The sequence below is a fragment of the Rhinoderma darwinii genome, chromosome 8 (assembly GCF_050947455.1).
Source record: "Rhinoderma darwinii isolate aRhiDar2 chromosome 8, aRhiDar2.hap1, whole genome shotgun sequence".
Classification (NCBI taxonomy): domain Eukaryota; kingdom Metazoa; phylum Chordata; class Amphibia; order Anura; family Rhinodermatidae; genus Rhinoderma; species Rhinoderma darwinii.
This window is the reverse complement of record NC_134694.1, coordinates 113,677,202-113,687,729: the sequence shown is the minus strand read 5'-3', so window position 1 is coordinate 113,687,729 and position 10,528 is coordinate 113,677,202. Positions and strand designations below refer to the sequence as shown.

The following is a 10,528-nucleotide window of genomic DNA, read 5'->3' as shown; positions in this document are numbered from 1 at the left end:
TGCCGATTTCCAGTTCACGGCTGCCCTGTTTCCGTGTCTCTATTCTGCCTGCTCTGCTTGGTGCATTGTGGGGAATGTTGTCTGGTGTAAAAAACAAAACAACAAACAACTACATTTCCCATAATGCGGGGCAGCAGAGTATGTTGGTACTATTTTCTACAATTACCCCCCCACTACTACTACCACCATCATCATCAATCACTGATGCTACACCGCTCTTTTTATATTGCTAGAAATCTTTTTATTGAATTAATTATAACACATATACTAATCTAAGAGCGTTGACGGAGCATCTGAGTGACCTTTGGTTTCAACACCGCAGGGCCAATGAACTGCTAAACTGTGACATCATCGCGTGTAAGGTCCTGGGAGGGCTGTAGTGACGCTACAATTTCCGCACATCACAAAAATTCTGAAAAACCTCTGCGCCAGGGCCCCTTTATTCCAGCCATTGTTGGGGTCCCATCGATGGGATATCCTAGTGAGTTACGGTGACTTCCTTAGGGCTTGTCCACACGTAACAGATTTTCTGCAGAAAATTTCCGCAGTATTTCTGAATCAACAAGTGAAAAATACACAACATTTCATGCGTTCTTTTTACTGCGGAAAATAGTGCCGATATTTTTTGGTGCGTTTTTTTCAAGGGCTGTGTGATGGGGATTTTTTTTTTTCCGGTGATGTCATTTCCACCCCCTGTAAGAAATTCTGCAGCGTTTCCACAGCAAATGATGTAGTACATCAAAAAAACGCAAGAATTCAGTTGAATATATGGAATTCCTCCCCACCCTGCACTATTTAGAACATACACTGCACAGCAGGGGGCGCTAGTTTGTTCGTGACTCTAAACTCATTAGATATGGCTGATGGCAGCACGAATATTTTTGTAAATAAAGATTAATCTCTGTATAATGAAAGGTTCTGCAAATTTCCAACATACTTTGTGTTTCAATCCTTTACCATTTTCAAAATCTCTGCTTGCTGTCAGTAAATGGAAACATTCCCATTCACATCCAGAGGCTGAAAACCGATACTGACCTAATACTTCTCACAGCTGAGGACTCGATACAATTTTCTCCAGTCTAGATAATCCTCTGTAAACTAAAACAGCCCAGAATATAGAGACTGATACAATGTATAAGTGCTGGTAAAATGTAACAATCAGGACAGGATAGAGATTTGTGCTGCTGATGTCTTAAGATCACAGAGGATTGTCTAGGCTGAATGGAATTGTAACAACCCCTCAGCTGCGAGACGTAGTAGGTCTGCACAGGTTTTAAGCCTCTGAATGTAAACATTGAATGTATCCATTCACCGACAGCAAGCAGAGATAATTAAAACTCAAACGTTCTCAGGATCTAGGAGCAGTTCCTTTCAGTTTTCCCAACAAATGTGACAGAGGCCATTGAAATACATTTTGGTTTTATTATAGATAATGCAGCTAATTAACCATTCCAAATGCTAATGAATAAATACCCACAATGCATCCCTCCAACCAATAAATAAATCTTTAATAATATGAAAGAATAGTAACCATAAATATTTCTTTTTTTTCCCCAAATCACAGAAATAAACCGTCCCTCCCTATAATATCGTCCTGAAATATAGCAGCTATCTCTTTATTACACACAGTCCGCAACATTCTCTTTATTTACCACATATGGGCCTTTGGCGCCGGTGGTCAGGATGCTCCCATGCGACCAGAGTCATAGCTAGGCTTTCCTCACCCAGGGCAAAGTTCACTTGCCTTGCCCTGTATCTAAATTCCCTGGCCAAGACCAAATGGCATGTTGGCGCCCCCTGTTGGAACCCAGCACCCAGGGCACATGCATCACCAACCCCCCACTAGCTATTTCCCAGATGTGACATTCGGCTGCAGGGCATCCTGGGTATTTAATAACGAGCTATACAGGTAACCGTACCCATTACTAACGCTAAGGCTCTGTTCACATTGGTGTTGTATTCCGTTTTGTATCGGTGGTTGTAGTCTGCTGCTCTATTCTTACCATCAAAAATACTGTAACCCTATTGGGAACCGCAAGGTCCCTATTATAAGTCGATGGGATCCCTTCAAAAATGGATCCACCATACTGGTCATGGCTCCTTTAAAAGCCACGATGGTAGAGTAAATAGAACCTAAAATATATATTACGAAAAATATTTTTTTTTTAAAGGGACTGCACTCCTAAAACCCTAACCATGCAGATTATATTGGCTGTAAATGACTGCCCTGGTTCTGTATAAGTCCATTACACAGTCATCTAGCATATGAAATCACATTGGTGGTGCCAGTCTCTTACCCACTCCAGTTGTGTGACCATTTCCCGTGACCTAAATGTATCAAGCGCTGATGAAAACACTCCAAAAATATCTTCATATTAGGGTTAGCACGAGAGCCAATTAATCAGATTGTCAAGGCAACATTCCCCCAGGTAATAGAGACAAGGACATCTCCTTCTAGAGCAGTTTTAAGTCAAATTGTGACTCTTCTGCTACCGGGGGGACTAGAAGAGTCAGCATGCCTAGACTATGAATTGACAAAAGCACAGCTGGATTATTATCTCTTAATACAGCAAATCTAATTTGCAATACAGTAAAAGCCCTTTAATCCAGAAATCGATGATTCAAAATTACTGCCAATTCGGCGCCAGGCAAAAATAGTCCCAATTGCAGATTGGCAAGGGAATTTTTTGGACAGTCTTGTAAGTATAAAGTGCAGGAGTGTTGGGGGTCAGTGACAGGAAGTGTTGTCACATCTACCGTTCAGCATTGTAGAGGCTAAAGTGTCGTTTTGATCGTGTGGCACCATGGCGAATCAAAGTAGTTTGCTATACCTGGCGTCAGTAAAGATGTTTAAGAATTTAAAAAAATGTAATTCGTTTTTCTAAACCCGAACTCATTAAGACATGGATAATGGCAGCACAGAAGCAGTAAGTGATATGGGGGTTGGGGAATTATTTTCTAATTGACCTGTGTTGTGTCCTTATTACCTCATATGCACCTGCACGGGAGTATCATCTCATATAAAGCCAGCTTTCCCACCTTCCATATGGCTTATCATATCTTATACTGGTTTAAGTTGGCCATACACTTTCTGGTTGGCAGATCAGATCCTGCCCCAGGACCACCAACTATCTGTGTCTATGGGGCTCTCCGATACCCTCAGGGCAAAAAGGATTTGGCCAGTTTGGACCGTTCCGGTCCATTTTTTTGTTACTGGAGTTACTTATTCGAACGGTCAGCCGAAAGATCTTTCGGCCAATAATTCCCATGTCCAGGTCCGCTAGTCCCAACTTCTCATGTCACACAATCATTCCAAAATTCTTCACTCACTCCATACTTCTTGTAAATTTCGCCTGGCTATCTCTCTCTGAAGGACTACTCGCCCGTGTGACAGTCCATTCAATTTTCCTGTATCCATTAGGTCTCCTGAACTGTCTCTCGAGCTATCTCCTGGAGTCTTTATTTCTCAGCCCACTGTCTTCACCCTCAACACATAGCTGAAAAATACCCCATATTTTACCCCATAACACCCCAAGATGGCACCTGTATTATTTAAAATAAGAGAGGGGAATAGGACAGGAGAAGACAGGGACAAAGGTATGAGACAGAGAGCGCTGTCGTAGATGGGAAACACGGGAGAAGAGAGAGACAATAGATGGTCAACCAAAGGAAGGATGAAAAGAAGAAGGAAAAATGGAAAAACACAGGGGGTACATATGTTGGGGCAAACAGAGAAGAAAATAATGGTGGGAGGAAAAAGAAGAAAGAAAACACCAAGGAAAAATGAAAGGAAGACATTAAAGAAGATGAAAAAGGAATAAAAAAAGAGCGAATCTAGAAAAAAAGGTTTGAAGATAGGCGAGTTAAGAAAGTGCTGGGTGAGATCTTGGTGGCTTGGCCTGTACATCAGATGCCCCCAAGTCCCAGAGGGATAATTCAGTTACCCCAGTCATTGTCATGGTGCTGAGCTGCGATGATAATAACCACTGTGAGGATGGTACACAGGACCATAGCGGCAATGCCCACTGCCAAGCTAATGAAGGAGAAGTTCCGGGCCTCACGCGAAGCTATTTCTGCAGACATGATGTCTCCACGAGCCAATGCTGTCCTCACCTGTAGGGAGAGAGGAGAATGAGATCAAACTAGGTAAGGGGTCCACTGCCATGGAAGAACACATGATTGGCCTGAACGGAGAAGACTCATGAAGCTACCACCATCAACTAAGCGGAGTCCATCAGAGAAAGGACTAATATACAGCTGTTGGATAAGGGCAGATGTAAGGGACCGCATAGTTTGATGTGTAGAGGTGAGGGACTCCATAGATCCCCCTGGATTTGTTTTTCATCCCACGATTTGCCAACATTAGAGGGGAGGAGCCCTTCCCTTAAGGAGTATAGGGCCAATCTGAGATGGGGCCCGGTGTCTCCATTGAATCTATGGCCGAACCAGGGTTTGGGGCTCAACATTACATATGTCCGTGCTGCTGGAGTCGCGAGGCACATAACCTTTGGTGTCTTAAGCCTCGCTCCCACATCTAAAACATTTTGAAGCTTTTCTAGTTTCTATGGAGACCAGAATAGAGTGCTACGAGAATTCATCCCATCTTAATTACCTAACATTAGTTCATTGTTCGAAGCCTATGACAAAAACATACATACGACATACATCGCTACATAGGAGTATTTACAGCCGAGGTTGTACAAAACACAAGTAGCAGGTAGAAAAATAATAAATTATAGGGGCGACTCCGAAGGCGACCATCTTCCCCCTCTACCTTGAATGACTGTGTTGCTCTCTCATCACTTCACCTGCTCCACCAACTTGGTATTAACTCCCCATTCATGTTTTTTTTTCCCCTTCTACTTTCTTATTCAGTTTCTTTTCCGCACCATTAGACCATTTTGGCCTACAAAAATACAGACACCCTCAGGGAATCTGAGTCTTCTCTCTGCCTTGACTATGCTCTTTTGTGCTGTTTTGATCCCAGTATCCATTGGACCACACATGACCGTACACATTGCTCCCATTTGTGATTCTTGGTCTTCCTTAAAAAATATGTATAAAAAAAAAATATCGAAGGGATAAATTAATTAATAACGGATGTATATTTGGAGAGAGGTAACCGTTTGTTCTGCTACAGATCTGAGCCTCCACCCACACAGAATAAGAATGTGCGAGTAAGAATTATGAAATCTGCACATAAATGAAAATATTAGGAGCCTATATCATCACCTAGAAATAAATTAACCTAATAAGCGCACTAGATGAAGTCTTGTACTTCCCCGGTGACAACCCAGCGGACACTCTCAAAAACATCTCTATTTCTAGTCGAAGCAGGACAAGTCAACATTTTTGGCCAAACCAGCTGGACGTTAAGTGTGATATTGCATCGATCAGACAGAACTAGGGGGAAATCATATATTTTTTAATGTTTTTGGCAGACAACACATTCTACTTTGCAATTGCTAGCACGCTTTGAAAAAATGCCACCTGCTGGGAGAAACATTGGGGACGAAGACAAGGAGAAAATGAAAATGGAGAGAACATGTACAGAATGAAGAGATGGAGGTCACTCATTTTCATGACCAGAAGAATCATGTTCACAGGTAAAAGGGGTAAATGTTGATTCTGTAATATAATTGGTGTGCGAGTATGATGGGTCTCACCATAAACACCAAGTCAGGTAAAAAATAAGCTCCTTATAACGTTAAACATCCAATACCATTATAAAGAACAGTAGATAGATGTGACCAAACCTCGTGAGAGACACAAAGTCTAGATATTTGAAGATTTCTCAAAGAAAAGACTGGTTGTATTTTTATTGTGATGTCACTTACTATGAGACAATTGGCCGAAAGATGAACTGAACATCAAAAATTATGGGAAGAACAGATAGTAATATGATGGCTTCTGGTGGGGGGTCCATCTCTAGAACATTATAAAGACCATTAGAAGGACTTGACCAAGAATAAAGGAAGAGACACAGAAACCTTGGGCATAAGAGAAGACTGGTTGTATTTTTCCAGTGATGTCACTTACTGCGAGACAATCTTTTGAAAGACCAACTGAGCCATGAAAACTTTAGAAAGAAAGTAATGACAGCTTCAGGTTGGGGGTCCATCTCTGGGTCCCAGACCTCTGGCATTGATTTCTTATCAACTCAGTCCACCCCAAAAATAAATTTTTAAAGAACATTAGATAGACCTGACTAAGTATTGAGAAAGGCGCACAAATCCTATCTTTCTCCAAGTTAAGTCTGGTTGTAGTCTTCTAGTGACGTCACTTAGGCCTCATGCCCACTTCAGGTTTTTTTCTTCAGGGTGCTATCCGTTTTTTTAACCGACACATTCATTTCAATGTGGCCATGCACACTTCTGTTGTTCGGTCCATGTTTCACGGATCCGTCATTAACGGCCGTACGACGGCCAATGGAAGTGTGCATGAGGCCTAACTGTGAGACAATCAGTCGAAAAACCAGCTGAACATCAAAAGCTATGGCTAAAATAGAAAGTAATGTGTAAGAGGGATCCACCTCTGGTCCATGGACCTTTGGCACTGACTGCTCAGTCACTCAGTCCATAAGGAAAGGAACTTATAAAGAACCAATTGAACCAAGTGTCGTGAGGGCACAAATCCCCAAGAAAAGGACTGGTTGTATTTTTCCAGTGATGTGATTCCAGTGATTTTTCCTTTACTGTGAAACAATGAGCCAAAAGATCAGATGAGCCTCAAAAACTATAGGTAGAACTGGAACCACAAGATTTGTCCTTCCACAAATCCCCTAGTTCGAGTTATGCCAAGATGAGTGGTGCGAGAGGACCTGCTATTATAAAAATTTAAAAAAATTGTTGCCGATACTCTGTCGGAGGCTGTGAGTAAAGCAAAATTTTTTTTTTTCAAAGCTGGTTATCCTGCGCTACTAATCTTGCCATAACTCGAAACAGGAGGAAAGAAAAACAAGGTATTTTCTTTGACAGCTTCAGGTAGGTCCACATTTTGGCCACAGTCCTCTGGCCCTGATTGATCAACCACTCAGTCCACCACAAAAAAACATTAAAGTACAACAGATGGACTTGACCAAGTATTGTGGTAGATGCACAAATCCCGGTCATGCAAATGCTTAGATTTCTCATTAAAAAAACAAAACTGGTTGTATTCTTCTAGTAACGTCACCTGTGAGACAATCAGCTGAATAAATCAGATGAGCCTCAAACTAAAGGTAGAACAAAAAGTAATGTGGCAGCTCAGGAGGGGGGTCTATCTCTGGAACCCAGACCTTTGGCACGGATTGCTCAACCACTTAGTCCACCACAAAAATGTAGATGGAGTTGACCGAGTATCTTGGGATATACACCACTTCTGGGCATTCCAATTCTTAGCTTTCTCCAAGAAATGTTTTTTTTTTTTTAAATTGGATCTTGGGACTGTCAGCATGAATTTTCAATGATAGCTGTAAACATGATCCATTATGATATACAGCCTTTTATCGGTTTACTTCCCAGAGGTGTTAAGCTGCACAACCAAGCAGATGAATTTAGGAGAAGTTATTCCAGTGAATGAGCGAGATAATGCTTCATAAGTAGGAAATATTTTTGGTTATTACTTTCATGGGTAAAATATTTTAGAACATTGCACAAGGGTTGGTCTGGGCCTACAGTGTAGCCGAGGATCCTTTGGAGGGCTCAAGCTCTTACACAGTAATAGGCCCCAAAGGTCCTACTGTAGACAACCTCATTTGGAGTCAATCACTTGCCACAAGGGTCTATTTCTTATGGGCTGATTCACATGTACATAAATAATGTGCACATGTTCTGTGTAGAAGATTGGTGGGCCCTTGGAACTATTTCCTCTGGTAGGTCCAAAGAACCACACTCAAAAACGGCATTGAACTATGCACCAGGGCTTCCAAACGACCAACACCACAGTAGGATTCTCCAGAAATGATGACGTCATATTAAACAAGAGAGAAATCAGATGGTCTTCCAAGAAATGATTGACTCAGTGAAGATATGTTGGATGGCAAGAAGTGAGATCTGTCCTTCAAGACCTTTGCTAGTGCCTAGACCCCGTAGAATGGATGGCTGAAGACTATTAGGCTTTTCTTCCAGATGTTATGGGACATAGCAATGGAGACTTACAGATTTTTACCCTCCAACCTCCCATCAAGTGAAACACTCACCTGCACAGCCTTTATGATGGCGATAACTCCGGTGGGCCAGAAGCAGCAGATTGTGGTGAGCACAGCGATCGGCATATAGTCATGAGGAGGACGTCGCGGCTCTAATAGGGCCAGTCCAGGGGGAATCTGAGGAGCTGGGATCCCAGGCAGCGGGGGGACAGTTCCAGCTTGGTATTGCTATTGAAAACACAAGAACGCGTTAATGAAAGTAAAAATTTGGGTTCCATTGATTAGATAAAATAATAAAAAATTATATACAAAAATATTTCTACAGTAACTAAGCAGATTTTCTACTCAAGAGTTTGGTAAAGCTGGGTGGCAACCCTTGTAGACCCTCTACTGGCAGCCATATTGGTTGACACCCAGCTTTCCAAAAAACATATAAATGAATAAAACTCTGTTTATACTTATGGTGATTTTTGATAGTAGGGGTTAATTCTCTGTAATTCCGTTTTCTTTAATATGGCTGTCAAATCCCTGCCTAAACTTTTACCCATAATATTAAGCATATACATGTCGGCAACCAATCTGTTCACTCACCGTTCCCATGGGATACACTGGAACGTAGGCTGTGCAGGGCTGCAGGTGCATGGGATACCCGGTGGCTTGTTGCACATACCCTCCACTTTGAAGCGTTCCTGTGGGCGTATGAGTCTGCACCACATACCCTTGGGGAGCTGGTGGTGCTCCTGTAAATGGGGTCTCCTGAAGGTAGCCTTGAGGGTCCTGACGGGGAAGGGTAGCACTGGATGGCTGGGGTGGAGGATCATTATAACCTGGAATTACTCCATTACAGGGACCCTCCCCCACCGGTTGGTTATAAGGTGGGGGGGAGTTATGAGGTCCAGTGTCCGGAGGGCCTGAAGAGAATGAGGTAGAGCAGGAGGGGGCGAGAAAGAAAGAGAGGACACTGTCAGTCACAACGCTGTAGATAACAACACCCTGGGGCAACAACAGGTCAGAACACACAAGAAGTGACAGGGGCAACTGCACAGATCCAAATATAGACACGCACAAATATATACAGTCAGTCCACGTAGAAGCCCAGTATTGTACCATGTGCACGTATATACATATTATATATATACACACACACACATACATATATATATATATATATATATATATATATACACACACACACACACACACATAATACCTCCGCATACAATTCAAATACATACTCCTTCCTAGATACATAGATGATGTACCACACAAACATATGTAGTAGATATCTTTGCAATGCATACTAAACACATAGCACATATACTAGAACATATACTATATGCAAACGTTATACATAAAAAAAAACTCATGTACTGTACAGTAGGTAGATAAGTGCATTTATATACGTGTACATTTACTGTATATTTGACTATATAACAGGGACTATATAAGATAGATGGATAGATAAATATATATACCCCTACCTATGTGCCATATACATGCATACAGAATATATATATTTGGGATACTACCATAGCATCACTAAGCAATGTAATGGCCTAGCACAGATTGACCCCCTGCACATTGACATCTCGAGCCTCCGCCATCCATTCCATCACAGCCCCCCTCTGCTCCGAGTCTCCAGCTGTGACCGGTGGATATTTGGTGGGATGATGAGGATGATAAAGACCAGACATGATCAGGGACATGAAATGAAGGCTACAGACAAGTGACAGGTCAATAAACAGATATGAGTGTTCTCTATAATGATAATTCCAATATATACCCCCCACCATTTTAAATCCCCCCCTATTCTCTAATCCATGATGTCATCGGTATCCCCTCTCACCTGTCTTCTCGCTGGACATGTCTCTGGGGGGAGGGAGCTGTGCTGATTTTTTTCAGGGGGGGTCCTCGGATAGATGTGGCAGGATAGGGGGGTCTCTCCTCGCCCCCGCTCACCGTCTCCCCCCCTCAGAGCTTCGTTCTGATCCTGCACCAATTCTTTCTGCAGCAGCCTGTCTGTGCCTCCCTTCTCTCTCCTCCTCCTTCTCTGATTCTCTCACCCCCTCTCCTTTTTCCCCCTGTGATTTCCCTCCTCTTCCCTGTAATTCTCTTTTTCTGTGTCCCCCCACTGTTCGTGTTTTCTCCTCCTCCCGATATTCTCCCTTTGCTTCCACTTCACTTTCCCCTCCTTCTGTTCTGTCGGTTCCTCTGTAGTTCTCCTCTCATCGTTCTCCTCCTCCTAAAGGTCACATTCATCCATTTGTCACAGAGAACAATGGGTTAATCTAAAATATAGTGTCAACAATAGCAATGACAAACCACTATCCTTCCCTGGGGGTGAAAAGGGGGTGGGGAAGGTCCAGATTTTGGTTTTTAAGATCCTTGTCACATCATTAT

The 10,528-nt window shown here is 42.5% G+C and overlaps 1 protein-coding gene across 1 annotated transcript; it reads right to left on the bottom strand.

Annotated features, from left to right (window-relative positions):
• Positions 1-1,402: 1,402 nt before the first annotated feature.
• On the bottom strand, positions 1,403-10,221 carry PRRT1 (proline rich transmembrane protein 1). Its single transcript, XM_075836438.1, has 4 exons — positions 9,975-10,221; positions 8,720-9,039; positions 8,180-8,356; positions 1,403-4,113 (listed from the first exon to the last, which is right to left on the bottom strand). Exons 1-4 carry the CDS (start codon positions 9,991-9,993, stop codon positions 3,937-3,939), a joined length of 693 nt encoding a protein of 230 aa, XP_075692553.1. The 5' UTR covers positions 9,994-10,221; the 3' UTR covers positions 1,403-3,936.
• Positions 10,222-10,528: the final 307 nt, after the last annotated feature.

Coding starts and splice junctions, on each gene's coding strand:
- PRRT1 (XM_075836438.1), bottom strand. Junction 8,357..8,719: donor CAGTGTATCCCATGGGAACG/GTGAGTGAACAG, acceptor TGTTTTCAATAG/CAATACCAAGCTGGAACTGT. Junction 4,114..8,179: donor CCATCATAAAGGCTGTGCAG/GTGAGTGTTTCA, acceptor CTCTCCCTACAG/GTGAGGACAGCATTGGCTCG.